Genomic DNA, 19,698 nt, shown 5'->3' on the forward strand with positions numbered 1-19,698 from the left:
AAACTATTGTTATTCTTACATTTTTATCAGACAGAAATATGGTACTGCTACAAGTTTGAAATGAATTTTGCACTTAAAATGTTAATATTTTAGAAGATATGCATTTTCCTGTGCGCATGTTTTCTTTTTTTGACAAGTCCTGCAAATCCGGCACTATAACATTTTTCCAAATTAATTTTTTTCACAAAACACACACAAATTCAATAGTCTAGCCATTTTCAAATACAATGAAATAATTTGTGTTTTATCTAGCTTTTAATAAATTTTAGCAATTTTTTTTACAAGCGTCCCATAAGTGAGACGCTAGCAGAATATGGGTTAAAAAGGGTTTGCGTGCAGAGTTTCTTTCAGGCATCTCTGTGGGTAGGGGGGGGGGGCGAGCCCCTCCCCCCCCTATTGAACGAAATACAATTTATATACAAAATATATACTAACAGTGTAAGCCCCCCCCCCACCCGGAGATAAGGTCTAAAAGAAACACTATCTTCTTGCTTGAGGTTCAGCGGGGAAAACTAGGAAACGTGTCTATATTATAATAGTAGGGTATACCCTTAGTGTGTGTGAACAAATGTGATTAATGTTTCTTTCAGACTTTCCACTCTCCCCCTCCCCCTTAGGGGTGTTTGAAATTTTCGTAATTGGTGGTAGACTAAATTTTCTGGGTCGGACACTTGTAAAAGGTTATATTTTCTATATACATTATATTTAGTTGAAGGGAACTGTTGATATACTTCGGATGTGGGTCGCGTGGGCTCTATTGCCTTCCTCCGTAGCGTTTTACAAGTTTTGGCGCAATCGTTTACGCTTTATTTAGTAATAGAATTGGGTAAACTAGGATATAAATCAAAATAATATTCACGGAATTTTTAATTCCGCTTGCCAAATTTAAAATAACTATTTATTTTCACTTTTAACGTATGTATGTAGCTGTGGTGGTGTAATAGTATTCATGTAGGTGGTAAGGGTTATTTCAATGTTAATTTTTTATCGGTTTTAATTTTCGCTCATAGAAAAAAAGTATTGTGTGAAATTACAACATAATCGATTTAATCTAATACATTATTATTCTGATGAAGTTAACTTTAATCATTTATTTAATTACTATTCATGAGATTAGAGGTCAGAAAATATTATAGAAAGAAATCGATGTTTTTTTAAGTCAAAAACATGTAAGTTGAGGTGTGACTTCTTTTATTAGTGAATGATAAAGTAGCCTTTTTTCGACAGGTAAAGTAGAGTTCACAAGTTTTTGTAACTCAGCATATGAACGGATAGTTCGGTCAAACACATCCTAAAATTGGTGTTTTAAAAAGACAAATCCATGTTGTCTGAGATATGACGCGCTTTTTAAATTGTGGGCTCTTGCTTTTAATAACGATGTGTGATATTAAGTAAGGTAAGAGGAAATAGAAATATTGTCAATCAAACGGGACGTCATTTATGGATGACTCCTACAAACCGCAGTTATTCAAGGATAACAGGTAGTCTAGACTTCTTTTTAGTTGTAAATGATAACGTTTCTTTTCGGAACTTAGCGGTACACGGGCTAAGTGAAGTAGAGTTCACATATTTCTTTAACTTCCGCATACGTAGGGATAGTGTGGTCAGAGCCAAGCTTAATCGAAATCTGTGTTTTTAAACACAAACAAATGTTGGCTTAGGTGTGGCGTCTTTTTAGATTTTTTTTTCTTTTTGTGACCATGCGTTACAGTGGAGCGATTGTAAAATTGTCAAACAAGCGTGGTGCCTTATATGTTTTACAGTAAACTGACAAGTAATTAAAGTATTAAAATTATTAATTATTTTCACACACATGTTACCGTTGTAATACAATTACTTACTTTGAATGTATTATTTAATGTGAAATATCCTATCACTTCCTTCCTTCTGGCAATGTTGTGTAAAATAGAAAAAACTTGAATTATGATCCAATTAGACTGGGATTTCTGCAATTTTAAATAGTTATTCATTATGTTGCTAATATTTTGCACGGTGTTTGATGTACATCTACGTTCAATGGTCATCTTCGTCTGGTTAATATGAGTATTATAATTGGGAATAAATATTAAGCTGCGTATCTCTAAAAAAGATAGTCTTTTACGACATCATTTTATGTTGTACATTTTTTTCTAACACTATGCTAAGGTTTTCCATAATCAGAACCCTAATATATGTAGGCTGTACATAAGATATATACATATATATATATATATATATATATATATATATATATATATATATATATATATATATATATATATATATATATATATATATATATATATATATATATATATATATATATATATATATATATATATATATATATATGTATATGTATATAAACGTATATAGAATACATTAAAAATTCGGCGCCTTTTTTTGCTTTTTTCGCTCCCTCTACACTGGATATGTCTCACGAACGAACCATGAGTGGAGACGTCTTTTAACGGTGTGATTAGCATTTCCATTCCTCAGTTATATTAGCATCTTACATTTTAAGGTCGATGTTCAGACAATGAAATACGACAATCTTCAGTAACCCCTTCGACTCCCCAAAAATAGTAATCATTGAAGTGCATATACGATAAGCTCACACTTATTTGTTATACTGTAGTTTTATTACTGATAACTTTAAAATACATTCTATTTAAATGTCAACAGTTTGGTGACTAATGCGAATAACAAAATATGTTATTTAATTTGGATGTATGATACTATTTAACACAGCACGTTTCCTTTGAGTTGGCATTAATAGAAATAGGTATGCACTAAAAAAAATTCAATACGATATTACATAAGGCTGGCGATTTATTTTATATACAAATTAAACACTCTGTTATAATATAGCTAGGATATAAAAAAAAAACTTCCTCTAACTAGATTTCTCACTTTGCTAAACTAGGAGAGGATGATAAAGAATGATTAATATTAGATATATGAATTTGTATCAGAAGAAAATTAGAACCATTCTCTAGTGTAGTTTGCACAAGTAGTATACATACAGCTTAGAGACGTGTATTGGTTGTATGAAACTTAACGGGGCTAACTTGAACGATGCATGAAGTATGCAAAACAATAAGGATAAATCATTACACATGAAGTGTGCATACATTTACTTTACCTGTTCGTGTTTGTGAGTGATGAGGAAATCTGTACATATCTTTATAACGTCCAACTCAGCTAGACGCTACAAAGAAAAATTTATTTCATAGAATGTGATTATTTTATTTTAAAATTATAGATCTAAATAAGTTCTAAAATATTAATATGTTTGTAACATTAATATGACCTGTTTCTTTTATTTTTAAAGCTTTAATAATTTTAACTAGACCAATAAAAAACACGGTCGTGCAATATTTACCAAAGCAAACTCTGTACTATGATGACTACCGCTTATCAACAGACTCAACATATCACGAATTAAAGACAAACTAAAGCCTGGTGCTGTTGTATCAAGAAGATTTTCATCTTTTAAACATCTAGCCGTAATATCTGTAACGATAACATGTCAATTTGCATCATCATATTTTCCCATCAGTGCAGGAAACATATAAGGCATATATAGTTCATCTATGTGAACGTGTTTTGGGAAAAGATAATGTTGTCGTCTTCACTATACCAAGCCGATTTTTTCTTTCCGTAATGAGAGTAGACTCTGAAACATCCAAGACACTCGAGCCCAGGTTCTAAATAAATAACTTCCGGAAAATAGTTTAAAATTTAGCTAAAAGTTAAGCCTACAATCAGGCAGACAGACAGACAGACAGACAGACAGACAGACAGACAGACAGACAGACAGACAGACAGACAGACAGACAGACAGACAGACAGACAGACCAGACAGACAGACAGACAGACAGACAGACAGACAGACAGACAGACAGACAGACAGACAGACAGACAGACAGACAGACAGACAGACAGACAGACAGACAGACAGACAGACAGACAGACAGACAGACAGACAGACAGACAGACAGACAGACAGACAGACAGACAGACAGACAGACAGACAGACAGACAGACAGACAGACAGACAGACAGACAGACAGACAGACAGACAGACAGACAGACAGACAGACAGACAGACAGACAGACAGACAGACAGACAGACCAGACAGACAGACAGACAGACAGACAGACAGACAGACAGACAGACAGACAGACAGACAGACAGACAGACAGACAGACAGACAGACAGACAGACAGACAGACAGACAGACAGACAGACAGACAGACAGACAGACAGACAGACAGACAGACAGACAGACAGACAGACAGACAGACAGACAGACAGACAGACAGACAGACAGACAGACAGACAGACAGACAGACAGACAGACAGACAGACAGACAGACAGACAGACAGACAGACAGACAGACAGACAGAGACAGACAGACAGACAGACAGACAGACAGACAGACAGACAGACAGACAGACAGACAGACAGACAGACAGACAGACAGACAGACGGGCGGACGGACGGACGGACGGGCAGATAGACGGACAGACTGACAGATGGTCAGGAGGGCAGGCGGGCAGGCGTTCAGGCAGAAAGACAGGAAGAGAGAAAAGAAACAAAGGCTAAAGGACGATAAGACAGAAAGTCAGAAATACAGACACATAGACACACACAAACACACTCAACAAATATAGGCCTACTTGCAAAGAAAGAAAGTATGTTTCCCACGTCTCCAAGTTTTTTTTGTAGCTCTTTAATAAAAACGGCAAAAGTAAAACGAAATTACCCGTATAGTTATGATCTAACAGTAAGGTGAAAAATCTCAATTTATCTTCAGCATTTAGAGCAGAATAGATGGTCTTCAAACACCTCTGACACATGAAGAAATGTAAAGCGTCAAAATTTCTCATGTTAGAAAACTCTAACATAACATCAGCAACAAAGTCATGAAGAATATCATAGCTTGGTTTCTGGAAGTAAAAAAAAAAAAACAAATAGTGGGACTGAACATATTTTGCTTTAAAACACTATTAGTACCTCGTTAAGGACAATTATCCTCCCAACCCCTCCTCCGTGAAAAGCAGCCTCCTCCTTGTTACCTCCCCATATTTTCAAATAGTTTAAAAACTTAATTATATGCCCCTAATATTCGTCATTAATTCGACCCGGCTCTACGACTGTAACCATATGGCGTGAACCACAGCTCACCAGACTTGTGGGGGTGGGTAGGTAGCGATATCCCTCATGCACTTATGCCATGTGTAATGTTTTTTTTATAATAAAATTTGTTGATAACACAACGATTGAACATAATTAACATGAAGTAGGTGGACATAAGAATCTTATATATGGTACACTTGGACGTGAAGAAGGGACTATACCAATCAGCAAGACTGTATACATTGGAAATAATTATAAACAATAATCAAACTAACATGAGACACAATAAAAACTCATTGGCTCAAAGATGATGACGGGCGGCTTTTTTGGCGGTAATTCAGCATAAAGAACGAAGAACGGCATGCGCCTTCTGCATGAAATATACTTAATTAATACCCTAACATGGGCAGACACGATTCATGAACGGTAATTTAATAAACAAATAAAGAATGATGCTTATAATAGAACCTTGAGGAGAAAGTATATCAGATGCTCAAAGACAAAACTACAAAATGTTTAGAGATGATTGGACGTGACAATTAACAATTGGAGGAAACGATCTAGATAACATGCTCGTCCAAAAATTATCGGTCTACATAACTATGATCCTTAAACACCAAGGGCATTTGCGAAATAATTCCGAAAATCTCCCACGATACATACAGAATTCAAGATAATAAGTATAAAATCAAGGATTAATTTCAAAGACTAAGATATAGTAATAATTTGAGTAGGCCTATTCAGTTAGTTTATAAACTAAATATGTAGACACAAAGTTAGAAAACTTCTACAGAAGAAGAAAGACGCAATGCAGATACATGAGAGAATAATATTGGTGAAAGAAAATCCTACAGCTAAAATACAAAGATAGGGACGGAATAGCCTAGCGGTAAGTCTCGAGTTAGAATCCGGGTTCAAGCAGAGGCGTAGCCACCCTTACCGTTGACCAGAGACAAACTTCCAATTTGCGCACCCCCCCCCCCCTCAAACTTTCCATTTGCACCCGCCTCTCAAACTTTCCATTTGCACCGCCACCCTCAAACTTTCCATGTGCACCCCCCCCCCCCCCCCGATATATTTTTTATATTTATAGTGCAGCTAAATTTAGATTTTAATTTGTTTTTCCAACCCATTTTGGCGCCATCTAAGGTTAGCGCCCGGGGACTTATGCAACCCCCCTCCCCTTCTTAGCTACGCCTCTGGGTCCAAGTAAGTAGACCATCCCTGAGTCCACCCAGCTCTGATGGGTACCTAATTCACGTTAGGATAAGTAAATGTGACTGGGCATAGTCCTCACCACACTATCTCTTCATATGCCGAGGTCACAGAAACCATCAAACTCTACTTCACTTGCCCTTTAGACCGTCAGGTTTGAAAGGAGAACTTTACTTACAATAAAAAGTAAGACATGCTAAACGTAACCAATGGCATTATTACAGTATGAAAGCTAGTTGGCAAACAAGTTATCACACACATCAGGGTCGATTTAAATATGAAGGTACATCTAGTTACAAATTGGTTGATTGGTATGTTTACATTCAATATCAATCAGTTAAATTGTACTACAGTCGAGAGTGAATTGAAATTAATTATTTTATATTTTACATATATTCCTCTGTTACACATAATGCTATTGCATCTTGATATTTTTTTTCGCACACTGACACATTTAAATCATCAGGTTAAAATAATTGTTGATTTTGTTTTAGGGTCTGTATAGTAACATGCTGCTTTTAATGTGTGCCACTGTATAATGAAATTACGGAGCATTTCTTAAACATTATTTGGTCCAAATATATTTTCATTAAACATTTGTTTTTAACACATTAGAAAACTATTATGTGATATGATTTTTTTCTACATTATAAACTTGTATGACTAGAAATGTTTAGTCCTATTGTTTTTATTTTCACTTTAAGCTGAGACGTACTTTTTTTAATGTGTGGCGTATGGTACCGCCATATTGAAAAATTAGTTAAACGGCATATTTTATATGAAGGGAGGACGTGTAACAGACTGTACTTCGGGTGTATTGTACTTATATTGCATTAGGAATTAACTGTATATGGAAGGAGAATACTTGGCCAACTAAAAGACAGCGTGAGTTAATCATGTTTTTCCATGCTTTTGGTTGATCTCGCTCATTGACATGGGGGGGGGGGGGGGAGGGAATAACGCGATGTATGATTGGAGGGAATTGTAAAGGTGATCAGTGTGTCTCAATAGAAGAATGAAAGCTACGTCAGTTCGTTTGTGGATTACCTATTTGTTTTGTTGGCGTCCTGTGTTATTCAAGTAATTCGATGTACTGAACTGTTCCAACTATATTTGTTGTATATAAAATTATAAGTTCAACTAGAAATATCTGCTGTTACGTTTCTACAACAAACCCACACACAGGGTGTGTCATTATTTAAATAATAAGAATTCCTGCACTACTTCCCTTTCACTTTGAACAACACCCGAGAACGTCACTGTTAATTGCTCCAAATGTATCCAACAGTCGTCTAATGCAAAATGTTTTGGGTCTGAGCAATACAACTTGGACGACACATCTTTAAAATGTTGAAACCATGCGTTTGCAGAGTCCAGCGACACAAAACACGTTTGAACATCGAACTTTTTCCTAGAGTCAGATATATCCGTATCTATCCTCTACACATTCTTCATTGAATATTCCTGTTTATATACTCTCTGTTGCTTATACTGCGTACTAATATCACTTTTCTCAGCCAGCCCAGAAACTTCGTTGTCAATCTGCTTAAATTCTGATATAAATTCATTTCTTTAGCTTCTCATTTCATTTTAAAAATCTGAATTAATCGAAAAGCTGTTGTTAACACATCAATGCTACTATTCTGTAAATAAATGGATACGTTAAAAGCCTTATGCATAATTCATTCTTTTCTGGAATATTAACACAACTAAAAACTCAAATGTCTCCATTGACACGAGCAGTATTTTCCCTTTGGCAATCTGTTAAAAAGTAGAGTTTTAACTTCACTTTCAACTCTTCTTCGCAATGTAAGAATTATTGCTAGTAAATTTTTCAGCTTAGAATCTACTGTTCTCTATCTAGAAGCCCATCTTGTATCACTAAGTCGTTTCAATGTTAATGAAAATGTTTTATGCTGTTGCAATACTCCCCTATCAAGAACGAAAGACGAGGAAGACTTTCGATACAAATACAGTATTTTTGAGAATTACATTTAAATTAAAAGCACAAAAGTGTGTAAACTCGTTTATGCAGGCCTGATAGCTCACCAGACATGGTGTTAGCCCCATAGAAGGACTGACCACAGAACATGGTCATTGATAGACCTAAATCTGTAACTGCTGGAAGAAGCGTTTTGAAATTATGTGAGCTTCAGTAAGCTTACAAAATTGAATAAATGTTTTGATGGCGTCTTCATGTTCAGTAACATATCGGACAGAAAAAAGAAAATGTATCCATTCTGCAAATGTCGATAGTCAAATCTACAATCACAGCGAAATACCTAGCTATTTTAATTTATTTTTTTAAAAATTAGGTTAATATTGTTTTAATTAAGTTATTTTGCTTACACGGACTTAAGTATGTTGCATTTCTGACACCGAAAATGAAATGTGTTTTAGCAAATAAACTTTCTTAGGAGTTTAATAAGTTTCAAACAGTTGACTTCATTAATGTAGCCTCTCCTAAACGTTAGGATTCACGATGGCTGAACGCCAATCCCCGTTTTTCCAAATAAAGAACTGAATCTATAATACTTCCTAGTACTACCCAGTGTCGTATTACTTCGTATGTGTTTTTTTCTTGTACCAACTGGCATTAAAGTGTCGACCAGTTACATTTTTGGGAAAATCTTTATAACTATTTTTGAGGCCTGGCTGACAAGGACCAAACTCAAGTAATGCACGAACTAGATCCGGTGTTACGGGTGTTTCACAAAACAAAAAAAGATCTTTCGGATATTCCAGATTTGTTTCCATTATCTTCTTCTAAATGGGAGTCTTCTAAAATGTCTATAGAAAATACCTTATTATAGAGTCTCGACGAATTTGATTCTGCATATGAGCTGATGTGGTTGCTTGTAAATTTTGTATTTGGGTGTCTTCAAACAAATCAACCACAGGTTGTATTGTTGATGATGTTAAAGTCGTGCAGCTTAAAAAAATATGTATCCAGTTTGGTACATTTGGATGATGTTTGTTGGCGATGTGAAATGTCTCTCAATTTCTTTCTCTCCCACCCTGAATATTTCTACTTTACTGGGTTTTTTTTCATTTTAACCTCTTAACTAACGAATGCTAAGTGCCACTGTTGTCTTAGTTGCAATATATTTGCTTTAATACGCCAAATAATTTTAATAGAGCCCTTAGTTTTTGATAATTACTAACCATTCGAAATAAATTTAATCAATACAACAGCTGAGCAGATAATTAACTGTGCAATCAGTGTTAGTTAAAGTAGAGTTGTTTTTGTTTAATACAAAATATAGCCTTAATAAAATGTAATATAGATCTAGATATAGTAATGTAAAAAACATAATTAATATAAAATTTGACAAGACTGCATGTTCGATATCCCTTTACGTTATAGGTGTGCTAGCCTGGTCAACTGGTGCCCTCTATTAGGCGGAGAGTGGAAAGGTATGACCATAGATTCAGCTCACCCGCCGAAACGTTAAAAGCACCGACCGAAAAAGTCGACTTCCCGGCACTTTCGGGTTTGTACGTGAAGGCAACAATGTGTGCCTAACCTTTTAAAGGTCCTAACCCCCCCCCCCCCTCCTCCAACGGTCAATCTGGGTACCAGGTGGTAGGACGCGGTGTCTCGCGCCTATTGGGTAGGGAAGACAAGCCTGGTGAGAACCTACGGATGAAACCTACATGTTGTGTTCAAACCAATATCTTAGTGAGACTGTTTCCACAAATGCCAGTTAGTCTGAGTTTACCACGTCGAGGCCTGCCTGGCTTATAGGAGGTCAAGTCATGAGTCGGTATTTCTGTTTTTACGAAAGTCACGAACATTATACGTAAACAATATTAACACTTAATATGTGTTTATGTATTATTAAAAAAATTAAAACGTCCTACCTCATTGTTGTGAGAAAGAAGAACAATCTTTACATAGCAATCGATGGATCTGTTTTTATACAAATTATATATATATATATATAATGTATGTTTAATATTTGTTTTTTTATGTATTTTTTTTCAAAAATCGACATACTGAGAAGTAAAAGTTTCAAGAAAATAAAAACACAATACATTGACATGCTTCGTTAACAATGGTGTGGGAAATTGCATAAATGGTCAAAATATATAAATCTAACAAATTATTCTAAAGCCTTCATATTTAGAATAGTACGATCATGATCCTTAATGTAATATCGATCTTCATCCTCATGATCGAGTAATATCCTACTTTAACTGATTAGAAGGCGTATGGGTAAAATAGAGGGTAATTGTTACCGGGGTAATGTTCTGCGCAATACGTTAGATTGTCATAATGGGAATCAACTGGGTGATCACGGGGTATTGAGAAGTGTTGCTTTTATTGACAAAGTTCACAGCACAGTAGGCCTATGAGTTTACTTGTCTAAATTCTTCTATGTGAGAAGTTATACATTGAATTAAGTCTCGCGGTCAGTATTAGAATATTTGTAGGCCTATTGACGTATGTAATTTTTGTTAGTTATAATGTATCACTTCTTTGTTGCAAATGTCTAGACATGTTTCTGTAAGCTACACAAATTACTCACCTTTTAAAGTTGCGGACATCTGCGTTGTTTTGTGCACTGACGGTTGAGTCGCTCAGTTGGTTTTTGGTGTCGTTTTGTACATCTTGATTTAGTGCTGTGTATTTAATAAACATAAGATATTTATAAATTTACTAATCCCAAGGGTACATATACGTTTTAATTAATTATTTATATTTAAAATTTAATGTCTGAATAAGTGTTACGTGTATGTTAGTTTTTGTTAAGAGTTATGGTTAATTGGAACTGATGCTAAATTAAACAACATTGATAAACGTATAACAACATTGATAGGGATAGCGTTAGGTTTGAGATAGGGATGTAGTCACAGGTTAACATTAAGGTTTAATATTAGCAATAGGTAATTGGCAGTTTTAAGGAAATAGAGTAAACGATGCTTCTAGAGGTGGGGTAAAGGATATTTAACGATAGCTGTTTGGGAAAATGTTTGTTTTGTAAGTAGGTTATTGTAAAAACTGTATATAGGGATTTAATATCTGTCTTTGGCAAGACAAAATTACACGTTTTCACACTTAATATACTGTACAGATTCTAATTTAATTTAATATCGGGTTTAAAGTTTAGTGATTATTGGAGTTCCAAGATTATATTCTATCCTGTTTGTTTTTATGCAATGCGAATCAGAAACAAATACAACATATAGTATGATGCACATAGCGAACGACAATGGGTCATCGTGTTCAAATAAATTAGTTTAATGTACATGTCTAGAAGTACTGTTCGAGTAATTTAGAAATGAAACAAAAAACTACACATGATGTTTGCCTACTTTGATGATTTATGTATTCAGATCAGTGTTTAGGTATTTTTTTCCAATTTTACAACCTTGCTTTTTTTGTTAGTCGGGTTTTGTCTTATGCATAATAACGGTAGAGGGCTATTTAGCATGGGGGTCAAGATCAAATGGCAATGCAAAATAACATCAAATTTAACTTAGATGTTTAATTAGTTGTTTAAGAATTAATTAAAATGTCCCATATATAGCTGTTTTTTCCGCACTATTATATGTGCGTTTTTGTGTTCATGGTGCGCAATAGTTTTTAGCCATGTAACTGTATTGAAATTAAACATTTTAAAGTACTTAGGGGAAAAAAACGTTTTATTAACACGTTTTTAAAATTCATGCACTAAAAAGGATTAAAAAATTGCTTTTTCTTTAATTAAATAATAATACACTAGTGTGGGTCACTATATTATCTAATGAATAGCTTTAGTAAAATTTCTTTAAGGGTATTAAAATAGAAGTTAATTATTATAAATTTAATGGCATAATTTACTTTCTTCTTTTTTTAGTGTATAGTTATATAAAAGATTGCTGTTAAAACGCTTTTAATGCTCTTCTTTCCTTTCAGTTTTTACTAAATTTACCCTATTTATTTTGATGTTTTCGTAAATACATAGTTTCATTTATAACTAAGTAGAGTAAACGAAAACATGTAGAAAATTAGCGTCCCGTATAACAGATCACAATGTACTATCTAGGCAGACCCATAAAGCATTACCTATACTTCCAAATTGATGTACAGAATGACCAAGGAGAGCAGATATTTGATCTAGACAATCCAGTAACCCAAAAATATAGTCATATGGACCGAACTGGATTAAATGGAATTGAGGTTATAACCAAACACAATTTGTAATTAAGACTAAAAATGACTATTATAGTTCGTTCAAATTGAGAGATTGAGTGGCGTTTGACTAAACGACGAAAGAAAATGAGAGCAAAACAGACCTTTGCTTTGAATGAAAAATGTATGCTACTGATATATATATTTGACAACTTGGAATTAGAAGACTAACGACGTGTCTGAATGGATTTAGTAGAGAAAACATGCAAAAGCATGTTAAAAATTAAAAACTTTCTATCCATAAGCTTTTAAATGCACTGAAAAGAAGAATATAAATAAATTTAATCCGCTAAAATATGTAAAATATCTCATGGGCGTTCAATGCTTTTATGAAAGAAATCAGATTATTTTTAATTTTCTTTTTTTTCAGAGTATTAAAACGTTTTTTAAATAGTTGTTTTATTTTCTTCTTTTCATATTTTATGAAGTCGACACGACTAAAAATGTTTGCTATAAAATGTTGTAAGTAACTCGCGATCTATGAAAGATCGTGCGGCGTAACCGCCTGATTTAACTTAGTAAACGACTATAGTACCTAACTTATTTATAGTCTTTTGAACTCTTATACGCGAACGTAGGTACCATAGCGTACACGGGAAGGCCCGGGGCGCCAAATAGCACCCTGTCGGGGTGCCGGAGGACGCCCGGATTTGATTCACTTAAAGACTATAGTTACCTTTCTTATCCATAGTCTATCGTACTGTTTAAAACAAAATTATGCAGCATAGCACTCACGTGATAGCCCAGGGCGCCAAATCGAACCGTGCAGGGGCGCCGGCGGACGCGCCTATTTCAATTTAGTGAACAAAATTATAATACTCCAAGCTTATCCGTAAATGGAAAGAAATAAACATATAGGATTTGTAGGACCTGGCTTATTAAATGTTATTGATTTAAAAAAAATAATAAGTAAACAGTATGTTCAGTGTATAGAATAAATAAAAGGCAGTATTAAAAATACCATCGACCTTGCACTTAATCAATCCCCGCTCATTATGTTATTTTTTTTTTCTTAACACCTAAACAAAGTACTAAAAAGTAAATTCTTTCTTCCCCCGATTTAATGGGTTTTTACAGGGAAGTAACTGTGTTTTCCAAATCAAGGGACGTTATGGGAACTAAAGGACATTTCAGACACAATTTTTAGAACTTTTATAAACGTTGATACACTTTTTAAAAATTTTACGTAATGTTCATAATTGAAAATTATTATTCTACGTATATAAAATGAAAAATGTGTTTAAAGACGTTCAATAGTAATTTTTACCTCATAATTTTAGACCTTGAGCACTTTAATAATCCAACACTTAAATCCATCGAAGTATCCACGACAAACTATTTACAAACATTTTACAAATATTTTACATACAGAATAAACCTTTATATATTAGATTTATATATAATTGATGCATTATAAATACCTTTTTTGAATAATAATACAAAATAATAAAACAACGATGTTGATGTCGTTTTATCGAAAAATGTAAAGTTCATTGAAGATAACGAATCAATAACATTTTTGTGCTTATTTTCAAATGCAAAAAAACACACATCAATTAACTGCACAGTGTAGAGATGTAACATATTGTCTCTTTTAAACAACAGAGACCTTGTTATGCTTAAAGTATTGAGGTAATCTTTAGTATCATTTATCCCATCAGCAGAAAATAATGTGTCTTGAACATTTTCATTTACATGGTTTATGTCTGATACAAATGTAGTTATATCATCTACCATCTTGTCGTGTCCATTTTGTGATGCAATCATTAAGGCCTTCCATCCATTATCTTCCACATGATTTATGTCTACTCCTGCTTTAATAAGAATATCTACCACCTTGTTGTGTCCATTTTGTGATGCAATCATTACGGCATTATATCCATTTTGGTTTACATGGTTTATGTCAGCTCCTACTTTAATAAGATTATCTACCACCTTGTCGTGTCCATTCTCAGATGCAATCATTAAGGCATTATATCAATCTTGTTCTACATAGTTTATGTCTGCTCCTGCTTTAATAAGAACATCTACCACCTTGTTGTGTCCATTGTGAGATGCAATCATTAAGACATTCAATCCATCTTGTCTTTTATAGTTTAGGTCTGCTCCTGCTTTAATAAGCATATTTACCACCTTGTCGCGTCTACGTACAGTAGCAAACATTAAGGCATTAGTTCCATCATCATTCACATGATTGATGTCTGCTCCTGCTTTAATAAGCATATCTACCACCTTGTCATGTCCATTCTGTAATGCAATCAGTAAGGCATTATATCCATCTTGTTTTACATAGTTTTTGTCTGCTCCTGCTTTAATAAGAATATCTACCACCTTGTCTTGTCCTTTTTGAGATGCAATCATTAAGGCGTTCCTTCCATTTTGTTTTACATTGTTTATGTCTGCTCCTGCTTTAATTAGCATATCTACTACCTTGTCTTGTCCATTTAAAGATGCAATCATTAAGGCATTCAATCCACTTTTTTCCACATGATTGATGTCTGCTCCTGCTTTAATAAGCATATCTACCACCTTGTCGTGTCCATTATGAGATGCAATCATTAAGGCATTAGATCCATCTTGTTTTAAATAGTTTGTGTCTGCTCTTGCTTTAATAAGAATATCTACAACCTTGTCGTGTCCTTTTTTAGATGCAATCAGTAAGACATTATATCCATTTGATTTCACATAGTTAATGACTGCTCCTGCTTTAATAAGAATATCTACCACCTTGTCATGTCCATTTTCAGATGCAATCATTAAGGCATTAGATCCATCTTGTTTTACATAGTTTATGTCTGCTCCTGCTTTAATAAGAATATCTACCACCTTGCCATGTCCTTTTTGAGATGCGATCATTAAGGCATTCCATCCATTTCGTCTTACATAGTTTATGTCTGCTCCTGCTTTAATAATAATATCTACCACCTTTTCATGTCCATTTTCAGATGCAATCATTAAAACATTACATCCATTTTGTCTTACACAGTTTATGTCTGCTCCTGCTTTAATAAGAATATCTACCACCTTGTCGCGTCCATTTTTAGATGCAATCAGTAAGACATTCCATCCATTTCGTCTTACATAGTTTATGTCTGCTCCTGCTTTAATAAGAATATCTACCACCTTGTCATGTCCATTTTGAGATGCAATCATTAAGGCATTAGTTCCATAATGTCTTACATAGTTTATGTCTGCTCCTGCTTTTATAAGAATATCCACCACCTTGTCATGTCCATTTTGAGATGCAATCATTAAGGCATTAGTTCCATTTTCTCTTACATAGTTTATGTCTGCTCCTGCTTTAATAAGAATATCCACCACCTTGTCTTGTCCTATTAGAGATGCAATCATTAAGGCATTCCATCCATTTAGTTTTTCATAGTTTATGTCTGCTCTTGCTTTAATAAGAATATCTACCACCTGGTCATGTCCATTTTGAGATGCAATCATTAAGGCATTAGTTCCATAATGTCTTACATAGTTTATGTCTGCTCCTGCTTTTATAAGAATATCCACCACCTTACCATGTCCTTTTTGAGATGCAATCATTAAGGCATTAGATCCATCTTGTTTTACACAGATTATGTCTGCTCTTGCTTTAATAAGAATATCTACCACCTTGTCATGTCCATTTTCAGATGCAATCATTAAGGCATTAGTTCCATAATGTCTTACATAGTTTATGTCTGCTCCTGCTTTAATAAGAATATGTACCACCTTGTCGTGTCCATTATGAGATGCAATCATTAAGGCATTAGATCCATCTTGTTTTACAAAGTTTATATCTGCTCCTGCTTTAATAAGAATGTCTAATATCTTGTCATATCCATTTTCAGATGCAATCATTAAGGCATTCGTTCCATCTTCTCTTACATAGTTTGTGTCTGCTCCTGCTTTAATAAGAATATCCACCACCTTGTCGTGTCCTATTAGAGAAGCAATCATTAAAGCATTCCATCCATCTTGTTTTACATAGTTTATGTCTGCTCCTGCTTGAATAAGAATATCTACCACCTTGTCATGTCCATTTTGAGATGCAATCATTAAGGCATTAGTTCCATCTTGTTTTACATAGTTTATGTCTGCTCCTGCTATAATAAGAATATCTACCACCTTGTCTTGTCCATTTTGAGATGCAATCATTAAGGCATTAGATCCATCTTGTTTTACATAGTTTATATCTGCTCCTGCTTTAATAAGTATGTCTACCATCTTGTCATATCCATTTTTGGATGCAATCATTAAGGCATTAGTTCCATCTTCTCTTACATATTTTGTGTCTGCTCCTGCTTTAATAAGAATATCTACCACCTTGTCATGTCCATTTTCAGATGCAATCATTAAGGCATTAGGTCCTTCTTGTCTTAGATAGTTTATGTCTGCTCCTGCTTTAATAAGAATATCCACCACCTTGTTTTGTCCTATTAGAGAAGCAATCATTAAGGCATTCCATCCATCTTGTTTTACATAGTTTATGTCTGCTCCTGCTTGAATAAGAATATCTACCACCTTGTCATGTCCATTTTGAGATGCAAGCATTAAGGCATTAGTTCCATAATGTCTTACATAGTTTATGTCTGCTCCTGCTTTAATAAGAATATCTACCACCTTGTCGTGTCCATCTAGCGATGCAATCATTAAGGCATTGTATCCATCTTGTTTTACATAGTTAATGTCTGCTCCTGCTTTAATAAGATTTTCTACAATTTCGTCTTGTCCATTCTGAGATGCAATAAATAAGGCTTTACTTTCATCTTGTCTTTTATAGTTTATATCTACTCCTGCTTGAATTAGAATATCTACCTTTTTGTCGTGTCCTTTTTTAGATGCTATTATTTTGTTTAACGTAGTGCCCATTTATGTACAATGTAGAATATACACACGCCTGTTGTTTCCTTTTGTCGATGCCACAATTATCGCAATCACGAATGTTGTTCAATTTTGCGTTTCGTTTTCAGACCAATTATATTTGTCTTTTGTTAAATGACAAGCTTAAAGACGAGGTCACAATCAGCACACAACGCATCAACTGAAATAACGACATAGTTAAAATTAGGTATTAAAACATGTTGTAGGAAAATGAGAAAAGTGTGCAACAAAGACAGCAAAATACTCAAAAATTAGTTGACAGCAAATTCAATCATTATATAGAAGGAAGTCATTTAAACTAAAAACATTGATTAACTTTATACCAGAGGCCAGTTGTGTTTACAATAGTTTGATAAAATATTCTTAACGCGACTATTAAGTATTGCACTCAGGTTCCAGAGCAATCCACTTTCAAAATTTAAACAATCCGCATAACAATGTATTCTATAATATAAATGCCTTTTGTTATTTCAATAATCAATCCCTCTTTATATACAAAAATGCAACTAACTTTGTGAGCAGGTTTCTAATTTATCTCTTATTTATCATTACACCTCTCCCTTTAAAGCTTCTGTAATCTCTAAAATATAAACTTCGGAAAAGCTGCGCCTTGGCTGTCGGATGCGGTTTGGCCAAGTTCTCCCGCGCATAGTTCAGAATCTGGGTTCCGTTAATTGTTCGACCTGCACAGTGGTTTTGAGGTTTCAGGCAAACTGCACCATTCGCGTTCCTTATAGCCGTTGCAGTATGGCATCTCTTTTGGGCACTAACGGGTTGATTTAAGAGTTGATTAAACGCGTTGATTTAAAATCGATAAAAGCATTGATTTTAGCGTTGATTAAAGCATTGATCAAAGCGTTGATTAAAGCGTTAATTAAAGCGTTGATTAAAGTGTTGATAAAATCGTCGATTAAAGCATTGATTAAAGCATTGATAAAATCGTTAATTAAGGAATGTTAAATCGAACCAGAAGCGTTTGCCATAGCGCGAATAGATGCGCCTTTGGCTCCCTTTGTGAGCACTATGTCGCTTACGTTCGATTTTTAAAAAAGTCCAATGATAATTGATACTTAGCTCATTACTATTGAATTAAAATTAAGTCATGCATGTAAATAAAGCAGGTGGCAGCTCCCCTAAACTTTCTCGAATATACTTATATAACACTCTAAAACGCGTTGATGATTAGTAAACTTTCAAACACATTTTTAAAAGTGTTTTAGCGAATTTAAGTTTTGTCAATATAAAGAATATTCAATGTTTTTAAAAAAGTCACTTTAATAAAAATAAATGATGTAAGTCCTTCGTTTTCCGAGTTCACAGAAACAATTGAACTCTACTTTACTTGACCCATAGACCATCAGGTTTTAAAAGGAACTTGACTTATTTACTACGTCGTATATTTTAGTATGTAACAGTGAGTTAGATAACCTTCGTCTCTACATAAAAAAGTCGCCTTTGATGTGAGTAACACCCATAAGTTACTCGGTGGTGTCATATCCCCACATCCCTCCCCCATCACTTTTTGGAGTCGATGTTATTAACCCTCGGGCATAAATCGGGAAATTTTGGCAGACTTTTGTCTTTCAATTTACATAACAATTTTCTGATACATTTCATCAGGTTGGCTGACTATCCTTTCCAGTATAGTGTTTCCGTAATAGGCCAATCAAACTCGTTGATCAGAAGATGTGGTTACTCACTTGTCAGATTGAAGTATATCTTGGAAAAAACTAATGCTGGAAAACGTGTCTGTGTACAGTAAGACACAGTAATATTACACAAATTCTAAAATCTACTACACACAGTCAAGCACTCAAACATGTGCTTTTTTCTTAACAAAGTGTTTAATTGTTTGAGTCCTACTAGTGGGCCTATTAAGTAGATAAGACTGTTACTTGCATAAATATTGGGCGTTTGTAAATCTATGTTATCTATCTATCTATCTATATATATATATATATATATATATATAAAGCAATGTATGTTTGTGTGTGTGTGTGTGTGTGTCTGTCCTTTATGCATTACTACACCTCTCATCACATCACCGTGAAACTTTGGGAAGTTGTTGAGAATATTCCTGGGGAAGTTTCTGCGAAAAAAAAAAATTTCAAATTCGCAGGGGTGGCGCCCCGACAGGGCGCGATTTGTTTTTCTCTATATAAAAATAAAAGTCGATTTTGGTTTGGCATCGTTCATCCGATAGCCATGAAACTTTGGGGAGTTTATTATACTACTCTAGGGAAGGGTTCTGTAAAAAAATAATTTTTAGTTTTCCAAGGGCAGCGCCAAGAGAGGGTGCGATTTTTCTCT

The 19,698-nt window shown here is 34.3% G+C and overlaps 2 protein-coding genes across 3 annotated transcripts in view; both read right to left on the reverse strand.

Annotated features, from left to right (window-relative positions):
- The window catches only part of LOC131931533 (uncharacterized), a 38,760-nt gene extending 24,276 nt beyond the window's left edge, over nucleotides 1-14,484 (reverse strand). Inside the window, exons 1-7 of one of the 2 annotated variants that reach the window (XM_059288361.1) lie at nucleotides 13,941-14,484; nucleotides 10,874-10,967; nucleotides 10,206-10,254; nucleotides 4,753-4,936; nucleotides 3,365-3,495; nucleotides 3,125-3,190; nucleotides 1,842-1,946 (exon numbers count right to left, since the gene is read on the reverse strand). In XM_059288361.1, coding sequence (XP_059144344.1) covers nucleotides 1,842-1,946; nucleotides 3,125-3,190; nucleotides 3,365-3,495; nucleotides 4,753-4,936; nucleotides 10,206-10,254; nucleotides 10,874-10,967; nucleotides 13,941-14,484 — 1,173 coding nt within the window. Of the gene's footprint in view, nucleotides 1-1,841; nucleotides 1,947-3,124; nucleotides 3,191-3,364; nucleotides 3,496-4,752; nucleotides 4,937-10,205; nucleotides 10,255-10,873; nucleotides 10,968-13,940 lie in introns of those variants that run through there. The other variant, XM_059288362.1, reaches the window with a different exon arrangement.
- Nucleotides 14,485-14,496: 12 nt separating this feature from the next.
- LOC131931534 (ankyrin repeat and KH domain-containing protein 1-like) lies at nucleotides 14,497-17,475 on the reverse strand. Its single transcript, XM_059288363.1, has one exon. The coding sequence runs from the start codon at nucleotides 17,374-17,376 to the stop codon at nucleotides 14,497-14,499; it is 2,880 nt and encodes a 959-aa protein (XP_059144346.1). The 5' UTR covers nucleotides 17,377-17,475.
- Nucleotides 17,476-19,698: the final 2,223 nt, after the last annotated feature.

The sequence above is a fragment of the Physella acuta genome, unplaced genomic scaffold (genome assembly GCF_028476545.2).
Source record: "Physella acuta isolate Inbredline_101_S28 unplaced genomic scaffold, ASM2847654v3 ptg001989l, whole genome shotgun sequence".
NCBI classification, from domain to species: Eukaryota; Metazoa; Mollusca; class Gastropoda; family Physidae; genus Physella; species Physella acuta.